At 37.9% G+C, this 15,748-nt stretch overlaps 1 protein-coding gene and 1 pseudogene across 1 annotated transcript in view; both read left to right on the top strand.

The window, feature by feature from the left end:
* Tiprl (TOR signaling pathway regulator) overlaps positions 1 to 12,487 on the top strand; it is a 29,472-nt gene extending 16,985 nt beyond the window's left edge. Inside the window, exons 4-7 of the mRNA XM_042677318.1 lie at positions 2,032 to 2,163; positions 9,061 to 9,156; positions 9,850 to 9,912; positions 10,868 to 12,487. Coding sequence (XP_042533252.1) covers positions 2,032 to 2,163; positions 9,061 to 9,156; positions 9,850 to 9,912; positions 10,868 to 11,011 — 435 coding nt within the window. The 3' untranslated portion in view covers positions 11,012 to 12,487. The remainder of the gene's footprint in view (positions 1 to 2,031; positions 2,164 to 9,060; positions 9,157 to 9,849; positions 9,913 to 10,867) is intronic.
* A 2,029-nt stretch (positions 12,488 to 14,516) lies between these two features.
* LOC122106057 lies at positions 14,517 to 15,651 on the top strand (annotated as a pseudogene).
* Positions 15,652 to 15,748: the final 97 nt, after the last annotated feature.

Genomic DNA, 15,748 nt, shown 5'->3' with positions numbered 1-15,748 from the left:
CTGCCTATTGGCCACCTGTGTGTGGTCTGGTATGACTGTACAATCTTTTGTGTGTGTTATGATCCCATTGGTCACCTGTGCGTGACCAGGCTCGACCTCATGGATTTTGCCTTTAAAAACCAAAGAATGGGGGCCATTTGGGGTCTCAGTATCAGTTCCCGAGCCTGTGCTGCGGCCCTGACTAGTCAGTGTAGGAACCTTCTCAATAAAGTTGCTTCTTTGTTAACAACTTTGTTGTGGTGGGCTCTGTCACTCCGGACGAGTAGGTGGGCTTGCCTGCCTGAGCAGGGGTCTTCCTACTACAAGGTTCTGCCTTAAATGTTTTGCCCTATTTCTGCAGCTACATTGGATTTTCTTCTTTTATTTTTCTTGGTTGTACCAGCCAAGTGATCTCAGAATCTCAAGGCAACTCAAATTAGGCTTATCACAGCTTCCATTGACAAAGATTTTTTTAAGCAGAATACTTGGTAGTTACAAGGTTTATATTAGTTACAATTATAGTTGAAAGCAAGTTAACTTTGAAACTATCATGACAATTTTACATATACACAGATAGAGACAGACATGTTTGTGCACAAATCACCAGCTATCTTAAGTTTTTTGGAATTCCTGCAGCAAAATGACATTTTTCCCAATCATGATGGAACCACGTGGTCCATTAAAAAACAAAAGCTTTGCCAACAAACAAAACTTTTCAGGAAACTGGAGACAGTACATGAGCACAGAAACATATGGCATGCCATAATGTCTCCTGGGCAGGTCCAGGAGACAGGGTCAGGTCAGGGGTAGGGTCACAGAATTATGAGTCACGTCAGCTTGAAAGGGCAGCTGAGCTGAGCAGCTCCAGAGTTCGGGGGCAGGGTTACAGGGAACTTGAGTTTCCACATCCCAACTTCTGCCTCTAGGAATTGAGGTATACCCATTACCTGAGGGATGGGTCTGACTCCACCTCCAAGAGCTTTCTGGAGATTTACCATGATGCCAAGATGGTGCCTGTTAAACTTCTCTGTTAGTAATCCATAGGCTTGTTTCTGGCCACAGAGAAGGGCTACCAAATACCTTACTCGCTATAGCCTAATGAACACAGCAGTCTGTTGACTTTTCTCCTCTCCACAAATACCTTTCATGGCCATCTCCCACCCAGACACTGTGTGAGGTATCCCCAGGTTCCCTAACATGATTGTTCCTTGTTTCAGGTCCCCAGAGCTCAGTCTCAAAAGACAAAGGGTCCCTTCTCGAGGGCACCTGGGTATAAAACTTTGTGCTATTGGGAGTGGTAAAATGGATTCTTTCTCCAATGCTAGCCTGCCATGCAAAGGAGTCACTGTCAGACAGAATTGTGAGTTTGTCTACTGTAGCTAGGAGTACCTTGTCACCAGGGCTGCCTGGCCTACCTTGTGATTGTGTCTTCTGCCCCAAAGCTGTTTAATTTTTCTCTGTGTCAGTTTTTTGACTCTTTGAAATAACTGTCCTTGGTTATCCTAACTCCTCTTACAGAGTTACAGTGAGGAAGCTCTGACACTATTTTCTAATGAATAATCAATTGTATCTTAGTTTTGGAGTCAAGGTACATTATGATCTTTGATGTCTTCTTGTAATGACATCCATATTTAGAACTATATGCTCTGGCTGTGCAGAGGAAACTAAGTAAAACTACTTTCTTGAAACCCAGTAACTCCTTGGTATTTATTTATTTGCCAGTCCTGGGCCATAACTCAGGGCCTAGGCACTGTCTCTGAGCTTCTTTTGCTCAAGGCTAGTACTAGTGCCATTTCTGCCTTTTTCTGTTTATGTGGTACTGAGGAATCGAACCCAGGGCTTCATGCATGCTAGGTAAGCACTGTACTGCTAAGCCACATTCCCAGCCTATTTATTTATTTTTTGAGATGAAATTTTTCTGAGGCCCAGGCTGACCTCAAATCTCTGATTCTCCTATTTTTAGCTCCCGTATTATGAGCTGATAGGCATATACCAAATGCTCAAGCCTTTTATATTAAAAAAAAAATGTGTCCCTTTAAATTTTTCTTTCAGGTTGTACCTACAACAGATCATATTGATACAGAGAAATTGAAAGCTAGAGAGCAGATTAAATTTTTTGAAGAAGTTCTCCTATTTGAGGATGAACTGCATGATCATGGAGTTTCGAGCTTGAGTGTGAAAATTGTGAGTATTGTGATTTTTGTTTAAATTGGTAACATTCTTTCATTAGCATGATATCATGTGTGGTTTATCTGTAGTTCGGAGTGTATCTTTTTGGGAATTTGAATTTTATGAGAAATATTGATATATTGTTAAGATTTCAGTTTAGCAAAGCAGATTATTTGTATATTATTTAACTGCGATGAAAACTATGACTTAATTTTTACAACTTGAATTAGAGATTCTGCTTATATGATCTGCAGACATCAAGATGGATTTAATTTAAGAAAATGAACCATATGTTAAAATTTTAGTGTATAATTAAATTACTACAACTTTTAGGATAGAAGTAGAAAACAAATAAGTATAATTCTTTTTTCCTTTTGTTTCTTTTTTTTAGCAATGGAGGACAAACAGTACTTCTGTTAACAGTGTCTTTGATGGAACATGCTTACAAGAAATAATAAGCCATAGCAGTTAGTTTTATTTAATAGTAAACTATAATTAGGCTTCTAATCTTTCCAGAAAAACTTGAAGTGAAACTTTATTAAAATGTTTCAGTTATTCCCAGCTGAAATGTTACCTTTTCTGTATGACCTTTCACAAGCCCTCGGTAGAATTAAATATGCCTTCTTCATTCTTGCATAAGTGTCTTTTGAAAAACCTTTAATTTCTAGCACTTACATGAGATCTGTCAAAGACAGATATTTCAGCATTAATATTCTTGAGCAAAATTGATTGTGGTAATAAAACATTGAAAGTATAATAAAGGGGGCCAGTATATATGTGTATATTTATTTATTTGTTTTTTTAGTAACAGTCATGGAGCTTAAACTCAAGCCTGGGTGCTAGTCACTTGAGCCACAGCTCTACATCTGGCATTTTGCTGGTTAATTGGACATAAGAGTCTCACGGGTGAGCTGGGAGGTTGGCTCAGGGTAGAGTGCTTGCCTGGTATGCATGAAGCCCTGGGTTCGATTCCTTAGCACCACATAAGCAGAAAAAAAGCCAGAAGTGGTGCTGTGGCTCAAGTGGTAGGGCTCTAGCCTTGAGCTGGAGAGCTGAGGTACAGTGCCCAGGCCCAGAGTTCAGCCTCCACGACTGACCAAAAAAAAAAAAAAGTCTCACAGACTTTCATTCCCAACTGTTTTTGAATTGTAATCTTTAGATAGCTTCCTGAGTAGCTAGGATTACAGGTGTGAGCCATCTGCTCCTTACTTAGTATATATGGTTTAAAGTTGATTTTTTTGGCCTGTGGAATTATAGAATTTGGAATTGTTATGATGTTTTTAGAGAATTATTTAGTCTAACTTCTATACCAGTTTCTAAAAGATTAGTTTATCTAAGGTTATAAAATTAATTGGCTAGCAAACTTTTCTATTCATCTGACAGGTATACTATTCTGAGATTAGATAGTTGTTTTGTAGCACCTGGTACGGTGCTACAGTACCCAGTTAAAACTCTTTCCAAATTTGTTTTTTCATTTAGCTTAATTCACACTCCCATTTATGCAGTCTCTTTAACCTGTCAACCTACCTACTGAATTGCAGTGTGGAATTTTCATTATGAGTTTGTACATCTGCATCGTATCTAAAGGGGTGGCTAAGTCTATGAATTAGGTAGGTATAGGGAACACATGTTTTTGAGGATGTAAGATAGGGAAGTAAATATATTCTGTAGAGTTAAGTCTCCAACGGAAGAGTAGTGATTTAAAGCTAGTATAAGTTTTGTAAATTATAAGCTTGCATATTTTAGAATGCCTGGAAGAATTATATTAGAATAGTGCTCTTCCTTGGTTGGTTTCTTCTCAACACTGTTAACAGATCAGTTCTATTAAATAAATACTATAGTTTCTGGCTTAAGTAATGAGGATGGACAAATTCAGTTCCCTCCACAGAAGCAAAGACTAGTCTGGTAATTATGGATGCAGGCCAGCAAAAATGGTTCTTGGGAAGCTGAGGAAGTAGACCTTTTCAAGACAGAGAGCATTAAGGTCAGTGTCTTGTTGTAGAGAGGGCTTATAATCTTAGAATGGGGTTGTGGTTACACTAAAACTATTTATATAGTTTTTAGCAATTAGGATTCTCTTATTCACTTGGCAAGAACAATTTAAATCACATAAATAGAAGATGAAAGATAAAGATGAATGTGTTGATTTAGACCCAAACTTCAGAAAAAAGGAAACTTCAGAATTATAGGAAATCAAGCACAAAGATACCGCTAATAGAGGACATGAAGTTAAAAGGGAGGGGGGTGGGAGTGTGGGTATGAGGGGTGTTTTAATATGGGGAAGACTTTAGCATGGTTAGATGATGAGTGGAAAATGGCTTATAGTAGATTGAGGGGAGAAAATGCTGTGAGAATTCTGAGAATGAGAGGAATAGGCAAAGAAGAAAAAGGCTTGAGACTTATGGTAGATACTATGTTAGATACTTACATGATCTCATTTAATTTTAAAGAAAACCTAGTTGCCTCCTAAGCGCAGTAGGCAGTGCATCAGTTTCATAATCTGAAGAAAACCTAGTTTTTCATATCCCTGTTTTGTAATTGAAGAAATAGTTTGTTAGAAATAGCTTGCTCAGGATCATTCAGTCAGTGAATCAGTTTGACTCTCTGCTCTTGCTCATCATTCTCTAGGATATAGGTCCTGGGGAGAAGGTTTAGTCTTTGACAGGAGAAGAGAGATAAGCTTCTTTGATGGTGATAGGAGGAAAGGGAATGGGATGTAGGTAAGTCTGTCTCTATTCTAGTCATTTATAAACCTGGAGTTTATCAGAATTTTAAAAGCAGATTAGAAATTTGTCATAATAGTATAAGGCAAGGAGTATTTGACAATATATTTAGTTCCAAGGAGACATTATGAGGAAAAACTATGCTTGCTCAGGATGCATGGGGTTCTGTACTGTACTGTGCTTGTTTTGTTTAAATTAAGCACATTCACCTTAGTTTTTAGGCACCCTGCTTTTTGGGAGGCTTCTTTTCACAAAAGGATAATGATGATAGCAGAGACTGACTTAGAGCTTCTCTAAACCTTTTTGTTCTTGTTGCTGTTGTTGGATTTGGGGCTTGAATGCTGGGCCTGGATGTTGTCCTTGAGCTCTTTTGCTCAAGGCTAGCATTCTATAAGAGTCGTAGCCCCATTTTCTGCTTTTTCTGAATAGTTAACTGGAGAAAAGAGTTTCAGCTCTGGCTGGCTTTCAACTGTGATTCTCAGATCTCAGCCTCCTGAGTACCTAGGATTATAGGCATTAACTACCAGTGCCTAGCTAAGTTAAAGTTTTAAATTTTGAAATTTCTTTAGATTTTGTTTTTTTGACGAGGAAGGGGTAGAACAGGGGTTTTCTCTTCCTCCTCCTCCCTCCTCCTTCCTCCTCCCTCCTCCCTCCTCCTTCCTCCTTCCTCCTCCTCTTCCACTTCCTCCTTATTTAATTTTTTGTCAGTCGTGGGGCTTGAACTCTGGGCATGGGCGCTGTCCCTCAGCTCTTCAGCTCAAGGCTAGCACTCTACCACTTGAGCCACAGCACCACTTCTGGTTTTCTGAGTGGTTTATTGGAGATAAGAGTCTCATGGACTTTCCTGCCAGAGCTGGCTTTGAACCATGATCCTCAGCTCTCATCCTCCTGAGTAGCTAGGATTAAAGTCGTGAGCTAGCAGTGCCCGGGTTGGTTTTCTTTCTTATGGCTAGCACTTTGCTACTTGGGCAAAGCCTCCTTCTTTGCTTTTTGTTGTTTAAATTGGAGCTGGAGTCTTGTGGACCTTTCTGCCCAGGCTGGTTTTGAATTGCAGTTCTTTACACCTCAGTCTCCAGAGTATCTATCTATCTATCTATCTATTTATCTGACTGCACTTGATCAAAACTGCATGTAATAAATCTGTAATTAAAGTGGTCTTACTGTACATAGTATATTTGCTGTTAGTATATTTGCTGTATGTTTGTTAACTGGAAAGATGAAGATGACAGACGTGTGAGAATGGAAGTGATTCTTGATCTGTTATTTATATGCATAAATTTCTCCAACTAGATAATGATATATTTTCTGAGCTACTGATTGTGAGAATAGATAATTAATTCAGGCTGTCATGTCATATTATTGAGTACTGCTAGAGAATGACATATTGTAATTGTTTCCAAAGACATTGTTAGGTGCTTTCCATCTTAAAGCTCACTTGAGAAGGTCATCTGATTGATTTTATTCCCTTAGAGCTTTTCTTGATTTAATGCAATGTACATTGTCATGCTTATCATCTTAACTATTTGGAAGACTGAGATCTGAGGATCATGGTTCAAAGCCAGTCTGGGTGGAAAAATTCATGACTCTATCTCTAGTTAACCAGCAAAAATCTAGGCTCATGTAGTAGAGTGTCAGCAAGAAAGTCAAGAAAGTGTGAGTGCTCCAGGTGCTAATTCAAGCCCTAAAACTTGGAAAAAAAATCTTTCAAATAAAATCATATCACATCTGAAGTGTTACCTTCTCTGACATTTTATTTTGTGCTGGTACTGGGAATTGAACTTGAGGCCTCTTTCCTTTTGAACTCAGGGCCTGGGTACTGTCCCTGAGCTTCTTTTGCTCCAGACTAGCTAGCATCTATCACTTCAGCCACAGTACCATTTCCAGCTTTTTCTGTTTATGTAGTACTAAGAAATTGAAACCAGGTCTTCATGCATGCCAAGCAAGCACTCTACCACCAAGCCACATTCCCAGCCCCAGGGCCTCTCTCTTTAACTCAGCTTTTTCATCATAACTGGCACTGTACAGCTTGAGTTGTACCTCTGTTTCTAGCATTTTGCTGGTTAATTGGAGATAAGATTAGTTTATCCAGGCTGGCACTGAACCTCAGTCTTCAGGTCACAACCTCCTAAGTAGCTAGGACTAGAGGCAGTGCCTGACTTTCTTAAGCAGATTTGTGTACTTTTTCTGAGTGCTTATTGAGCTTTTATTACAGCAGCTACATACAACATGATTTTTATCAGTTTGGCTGGTAAATTTTTTTTTTGGGGGGGGGGTCTGTTCGTGGGGCCTGAACTCTGTGCCTGGGCGCTGTCCCCCAGCTCTTCAGCTCAAGGCTAGAGCGCTCTACCACTTGAGCCACAGCGCCACTTCTGGCTTTCTTCTTTTTGCTTATGTGGTGCTGAGGAATAGAACCCAGGGCCTCATGCATACAAGTCAAACCCTCTACCACTAAGCCACCTTCCCAGCCCCTGGCTGGTAAATTTTTTGAACATTGTAATTTTATCTTTTGATTTATATAAATCTAAGATTTACTGTAGTTAAGAACTTGATTTTTGTTTATTGGTATTTTTTTTATTACTGGGGGTTTGAACTCAGTGTTTCAGACTTGTCTACCACTTGAGCTATACTTACAGCCCTAAACTTGGTGTTTAGTAGGCAATAATTATTTATTAAATCATTAAGCTTTTTTTCTTTTTGGTCCTGGGTCTTAAATTCAAGGCCTAGCCACTGTCACTTAGCTTTTCTTTTTTGTTTCTCAAGGCTAGAGTTCTATCACTTGAGCCACAGCTCTACTTCTTGCTTTTTCAAGGATTTCCTAGGCTAGCTTCAAACCACAATTCTCAGATCTCAGTTTCTTGAGTAGCTAGGTATGAACCACCAGCCACCTTGAGCATTTTTGCTCAAGGTTAGTGCTCTACCACCTGAACCACAGCTCTACTTCCTGCTTCTTAGTGGTTAATTGGAGATAGGAGTCTCACAGACTTTCCTGTCCCATCTGGCTTTGAACCATTTTCCTCAGATCTGAGGCTCCTGAGTTGGTAGAATTACAATCATGAGCCACTAGCTCTCAGTCAGCATATTCTTTATGCCGGTCCTGGGGCTTGAACTCAGGGCCTGGGCACTGTCCCTGAGCTTTTTGCTCAAGATTAGTGCTCTACCACTTGAGCCACAGTGCTGCTTCAGCTTTTTCAGTTTCTGTGGTACTGAGGAATCAAACCCAGGGCTTCATGCATGCTAGGCAAGCACTGTACTGCTAAGCCACATTCCCAGGCTCCAGCATATTCTTTTTAAATATGTACCTCATATTCTGTACAACTCTTCTCTTCCTGCCATTAAGACCCACCTTTTACTTTTAACTAAATTTGGTTTTCTTCAGTAGTTACAATTGGAAAGCATGGGAATTTGTAAAGGTGCTACAGATGAAAGATGTTATGAATGTTATAGTGCTGTGATAAACTAATCTTTGGCAATGTGAAATTAGACAAGAACATATTATTTAAATTCTCTTGCTTTTATTGTATGTAGTGAATAGAAATAGTAGCAACAAAGAACTAAGTGCTTCTTTCATTTGAATCAGTACAATATTTAAAAGAAATGAACATTACAATTTTTACATTACTTGAATATGTTTTAAATCTTAAATTTCAATTTCTTTTGACCCAGAAAATAATTGTTCTACTTCTGCAGGAAACTGAAATCATGTTGTTAAGTAATTTGTACAAGTTTTGAGGTTAGACTTAGGACATATAATTCAGAGATTCTATATACAGTTGGTCTTTGATTTAGAATGGCTCAGCTTAGGATTTTACTTTATGATGATATGAAAGTGACATACATTTAGTAGAAACTGTATTTTGGATTTTAAATTTTGATGTTCTTTTAGGCTAGCATTGTGGAATGATACGCTCATGATGCTGGGCAGTGTACCTCAGCTTTCATTCAGCCACATGATCACTGGGTAAACCACTGATACTTTAGTGTATATTGTGTTGCTAAGCATGGTTATATATTACTTCCATATTTCAATTTGTTATAGATTTATTTGGGTAGTGACCTTATAAATCAATGAGTATTTATACTGTTAATTTCATCTTTAGTGATTTTTCAAAAAATATTTTTTCTTTTAGCACAGTAATAAAGTTTTCAATTTTCATTTAAATATTAATATACTTTGTTTTTTGTTTTTTAGAGAGTAATGCCTTCTAGCTTTTTTCTACTGTTGCGGTTTTTCTTGAGAATTGATGGGGTACTTATCAGAATGAATGACACGAGGCTTTACCATGAGGTACTTATGCAAAGAATCATCATAATGCAATGCAATATCAATTGGGCCTGCTTGTTTTCAGTGTGAGACTTTGAAATTCAGTAATGCTTGGTATTATGTGAAAGTTTTAAAATCTGTAATCTTGAGGTTTTCAGTTTATTGTTGACTGTACACTGTTGTCTAATAGTATATCTTTTTTTCAAAACGTTTTCTTTTTTGTTTTTTGTTTTTTTTTGGTCATTCATGGGGCTTGAACTCTGGGTTTGGGCGATGTCCCTCAGCTCTTCAGCTCAAGGCTAGCGCTCTACCGCTTGAGCCACAGCACCACTTCCGGTTTTCTAGTGGTTTATTGGAGATAAGAGTCTCATGGACTTTCCTGCCTGGGTTGGTTTTGAACTGTGATCCTCAGATCTCAGCCTCCTGAGTAGCTAGGATTACAGGCATGAGCCACCGGTGCCCGGTTTTCAAAATGTTTTCTAAAAGACAATGCTAAAGAGTGAGGGGGTGGTGATGCTTTATAGTTTATTTTTTAATGTATTTTAAAAGTGGAGTGTTTAAATTGATTCATAAAAATTTCTCCATAGATGTATAGTAGTCTGTTTTTTCTGAATGAATTTTTAAATTTAGATTTGGGATAACATAGCATGATGAATTAGAGAAGCTTTTATATATCAACATAAATAAAGTTATTGCAACTTTTTATTTTTAAATTAGGCTGACAAGACCTACATGCTACGAGAATATACTTCACGAGAAAGCAAAATTGCTAATTTAATGGTAAATATTTAAGTTTTTTTAGAAGTTGAGTTATAATCTTTCAATCCCACCCATTCACCTCAATTTATATCTGCAAATGCATTCATTTATAGGGCTCTATTGGGTAAATCCTACAAAAGCATAACTTTTTGAGCTCATCTCACTCATGAGAATATCAGGAGTTGTTAGCTATCTTAGCTATCATTCAGTCTAATTTCTACATTTTGTTCTGGAGAAACTGAGATCCAGTGGAGTAATTTTACCTGAGTTCCACAACTGGTAGTGGTGGAGCTACAGCTAGCACCAATATGTGAATATGTGTTCTTTCCACTTGCTACCACTTTAGAGTTTCTAGCTACATTGTCCTTTTTTCTTCTTAAAATGTGGCAATTCTGCACTATGACTTGTTTTCTTTAGTTTTTGCTCCTCTGGAACTTGGAAGAGCTTCTTAGTACTTAAGATTTTATCATGAGTGGCTAAAAGGTAATACCTTTCCATAAACAATATTATTTTACCCTTATTATTTATTTCTTTTTGTTTTGAGACTGGGATTTGAACTTGGTACTTGGCGAATTTTCTCATTGGCTTGTGCTTTACCAACTGAGCCATGCCTCCAACCTCTTACTATTTATTTCTACCTTGATATATTTGTGGATAATAGACTATGCACTGGGCTGTAATTTAAGGCCAGTGCTTTCAAGTTAATAAAGCATCATAAACCAGATTCTTACATTTATTCCAGCATTTATAAATTATATAACCCTGTGGTCTTTGAAAATCAGTAGAAAAATGGAATGATTGACAGGAAATATTGGGCATTTCTAGGAGTGCTTAATGATATATATATTCATTAAGTATATATTTATATATTTGATTTGGAAATTGGTATGCTTTATGAATGCTTGAACTAGAATATTTTTTAAAAACATCAATGCTATAATTGAGTATATGCTAATATGATTTATGTATTTTCTAGCATCTTCCACCTGCCCTCTTCACAGAACCTAATGAAATATCACAGTATTTACCAATAAAGGAGGCAGTATGTGAGAAGCTAATATTTCCAGAAAGAGTTGACCCTAACTCTTCAGACTCACAAGAAAGTACACCCGTGGAATAGAATGTGATATAACATGTTTTCACTGTGGAATTTGACTGGACATGTTGGCTATTTGTAGGGGGTATTTTTGTTATGAGCATTAATTACCTTGCTTATGTACAGATTTTCTGTAGCCTTAAAGGAAATAAAAATAAAAATAAAATGTTGTAGGCAGGTTCACTCAACTGCTGTTTGTACGGTCTATCTTCAAATTCATAATCCAGATTTGAATGTTCTGGAATTAAATTTGGATTCCTAAAGTATCACAAAGTATGACCTCAGCAGTAGTGATATGTATATGTATCATGAGCTGTGGACATAGTATGCATCCATCATGAAACATTGTCTTCAACTGTGAAGAGACTAATTTAAATAAATCACAATACTTTGTGACTTTAATAGGATTCCTGATTGTGCATGTTGATACTGGCTGTTCGTTTTGGGCTTTCTGATATTTACTCAAACTTACGGAGAGTTGTGACTTGTCACTTAGGAAATTAATTTTATGGTTTAATGATCTTTACCCACAGAAACTTAAAAATGTATTTAGCCCCACATTTTAAGTTAACTGTGGAACTTAAAGCAAGTTTTAGAAATAGAACCAAAAAACCCAAGTGTGGGAAACTTAGGCTATTATGCACCTGGAAACTTGGACAGAATTTCCTGGGTTATTAGAGTTGTCTTTCCTCCATCTTTTCAGTACAGGGCCTCATTAATACAGATACAAAAGTAAATTTCAAATAATGTGGTTATTTTGATGATGAATATTTAACATTTTTATATTCTTTTCTACCTTTCTAGATGGTCTTCATAAAGTGGAAAAATATTTAAGCATCAAATAAGGAAGCAGATTCTTAAGTAAATTTTTAAAGAACAAGGAGGTAATTACCTCTTTGTTCTACCTTGAAATAACTATTACATTTCCACTTGATGGGTAAGCCATTAAATAAGATTACCTAATTCAAAGTATTAGCAAAGCCCTTCGATTTTAGCTTGAAGATAAATTTCAGTGAAAAAATACATTTCAATATTCATCAGTGCCCAGACTTTGATATATAGTTGTGAGTGAAACAGGCAGGGTCTGTCTTAATAGCTAAATTTGTCACACATAATTTTAGTATTTGTCTTAATTACCTCCAAAGTATAGGAAATTAGGATTTTGTTGTTTATTGTATATTAAATATACCTGTATTTAAAGTTTTCTCTTAGGATAGGAAAGTGTGATGATGTGTGTACATGTATATATATGTGAATATACATACATACATATATACATTTTAAGTTTAAATAGAACAGAGTCTATTCATGCAGATTATAAGAAATGAAAAACTTGTAAGAATATTCATTAATTGGTGTTTCCGGGCAATGTATATTATGTGTATATGTGTGTGTATACCCACATGTATTTTTAAAACTTAGTTGATTTAAATGTCTTGGTCTCCAAGTAGTCTTAGATTACTTATTTTGATAATGCATTGCTAAACATTGTGAAGATTTTTTTTTTTTTGGCCAGTGTTGGGGCTTGAACTCAGGGACTGGGCACTATCCCTGAGCTTCTTTTGCTCAAGGCTAGCACTCTACTACTTGAGCTACAGTGCCACTTCTGGCTTTTTCTGTTTATGTTGTACTGAGGGATTGAACCTAAGGCTTCATGTATGCTAGGCAAACATTCTATCACTAAGCCACATTCCCAGTTCAGAATTTAATTTTTTTTTAAAGAGTGTAGAAGGTGGTTAGGGTGAATATACTTCTGAAAATTTCATTAGTTTTACTCCTGTGGGGAAATACTAAGAAAATGTATTTGGCCATTGCTAAATATGACATATACCATTTTATATTTATTTGTTGCAATGTCTTTTATAAGAATAAAAATGAGGAATTCCTGATCTATGCTTGATTTTTTTTTAAAATTTATTTCAGCTTCTCTTCATTGAAGTAGAGTGGTTTGGGAGTATATCTTAATAATTTTTTCTTTATGTTCTAAACTTGGCCAACATTGTAGACAAATTATCCATGCAGACTAGGCTATAAATGAAAACTGAAGAGGTAGTTTACTTTTGGGCTTTTAATCCCTTCCCTTTTTATGTTTTCCAATACTGCTATGGATATTTTAATTAGCCAATAATTTATGGTGGAATGTTTTCCTGTTTTTGAAAACGTGAACCTGTTGAATGTCATTCTATTCAACTTTTGACTACTATGTGTCCAACATCTAAGATTACAGTGATCAGAATACATAATATAGTTAACCCTCCATATACATGGGTTTTATACATAAATTCAATTAAAAAAGTACTTGACAAAAATCACACCTGTATTGACCATATGTCGTCATCTTCTCTGAACAATATTATATGACATTTACATTGTGTTAGGTATTATAAAGAATTTAGAGATAATTTAAAGAATATGTGAAAATATTTCGGTGACATTTTATCTATAGATTTGAACATCTGTAAATTTGGTATCCTAGAAGAGAAAGGGATTCTGTGTATGCAGTCCCAGTGAATACAGAAGGGCAACTGTTTGTTTCCACACGCCTAAAGCTGAATGGAGGAGACAAAAATAATTACAAAATTTACTGAGTGCAGTGGTGGAAATAGTAAGGACCTAAGAGAAAAAAGATAATCAGAATACGGCTTTGGAAGATGCAGAAACATTGAGATTGTTTACAATTTAGGAGAAAACACCAGGCAATCTACAAACTTACTGCTTTTCTTCAGCAAATCACTAAGGAAATAAGTATTCTAAATCCAAAAGAGTAATAATTCCTCCAAGGAGAGAGGACATAGAGTGTCATCAGAACTATAAAATATGGCCATGGGGCTGGGAAGTTGCCTTGCATGCATGAGGCCCTGGGATCGATTGCTCAGCACCACATAAGCAGAAAAAGCAGGAAGTGGCACTGCAGCTCAAGTGGTAGAGCGCTAACCTTGAGCTGAAGAGCTGAGGGACAGCACCCAGGGCCAGATTCAGGTCCCGCGACTGACAAAAAAAAAGGGGGAGTGGCATAATAGAAGTGGATAAGAAAATAGCAGACATTTAAAATTCTTGAGTTACGTTGGACTAGCCTATCAGTTTAGAATAGCAGAAAGGCTCAATTAAGGGGACTTAGATACCTTCATAATTTCTATCTGAAGGACCAGGGACCTACCTACAGTTGATGAACAAGAAAGACTAGATTAAGGGCTGAGGACCACCAAAAATCCTGGTCAGTAGTTCTGGAATGTGGGAGAGTTAAAAATCCTGTCCAGGGGCTGGGAAGGTGGCTCAGTGGTAGAGCACTTGCCTTGCATGCATGAGGCCCTGGTTCGATTCCTTAGCACCACATAAGCAAAAAGGAAAAAGCCGGAAGTGGCGCTGTGGCTCAAGTGGTAGAGCGCTCTAACCTTGAGCTGAAGAGCTGAGGGATAGCGCCCAGGTTCAGAGTTCAGGCCCCACAACCGGACCCTCCCCCCAAAAAAATCCTGTCCACTTTTCTCAGGTGCTTCTTAGGGTGCTGTAGAGAGAAGCAACAACCCTATTACCACCACTCCTGGCAAAATCCATTGTTCCTGAAGAACACTGGTAAAACATACCTGTTTCTGGGGGAAGAGAGGGAAATTTCTCCCTTCTGGACAAAGAATAATCGCTGGTAGAGAAGGAACAAAACTTGTCTGACTTTAGATGAGGGACTATGAAATAATCTGGCTCTAAGACCCCACTGTGTAACCAGTTCTGCTGCTATTGGGGAGGGGGGGTCATACAAACCGCAGATGAGGTAGTTTAGCTATTGGGAAATGAGGAAAGAACGTTAAGCTATATCACAGGTCTGACACAAGGCCTACAGAAGCAGGCTAGTCAAGGCCAATTTGCTATGAATTTGGTGACAAGAAATCAGTCTGTTGCTGAGAAAACAGGAAGAGTGTAAATAATAGATTCAAAGTGATGCAGACGGCGCGGGCTGGGCGCTGGCATTGTCCTGAGCCTGGCCCGAGCCGTCCTTCCCCAGCGCCCCTCCGGCCGGCCAGACCCAGCCATGATCAAGGCCATCCTCATCTTCAAAACCACAAGAAGCGGCGGCCGTCCAAGTTCTACCAGTCCTACAGTGAAGACACCCAGCAGCAGATCATCCGGGAGACCTTCCACCTAGTGTCCAAGAGAGACGAGAATGTCTGCAACTTCCTGGAAGGAGGCTTTTGATAATCAGTCTTAAGCTGTGTAACTTTGTGTGGCCTATGGAGTTACATCCAGTTAATTGGAGACTCTTGACAACAAGCTGATCTACAGACACTATGCAACGCTGTATTTTGTCTTCTGTGTGGATTCCTCAGAAAGCGAACTTGGCATTTTAGACCTCATTCAGGTGTTCGTTGGAGACCTTAGACAAATGTTTCGAGAATGTATGTGAGCTGGACTTAATATTCCATGTAGACAAGGTTCACAATATCCTGGCAGGAATGGTGATGGGCGGAATGGTGCTGGAGACCAACATGAATGAAATTGTCACGCAGATCGATGCGCAGAACAAACTGGAGAAGTCTGAGGCTGGCTTGGCAGGTGCTCCAGCTCGGGCTGTATCAGCTGTAAAGAATATGAACCTTCCCGAGATCCCAAGAAATATTAACATTGGTGACATCAGTATAAAAGTGCCAAACCTGCCCTCTTTTAAGTAAAATATTAAAAAGACCACTCCCAGGTAAAACCCAGGGGAAAAAGTCATCTAAGTTTACCATGCAGTTGTTTACCAAAAATAGAGGAGGCGAGTCTTAACTTTTG

The sequence above is a fragment of the Dipodomys spectabilis genome, unplaced genomic scaffold, assembly GCF_019054845.1.
Source record: "Dipodomys spectabilis isolate Male_0828 unplaced genomic scaffold, ASM1905484v1 ptg000036l, whole genome shotgun sequence".
NCBI classification, from domain to species: domain Eukaryota; kingdom Metazoa; phylum Chordata; class Mammalia; order Rodentia; family Heteromyidae; genus Dipodomys; species Dipodomys spectabilis.
Note: the sequence above shows the minus strand (reverse complement) of the source record. Positions and strands in the feature narration are given on the sequence as shown.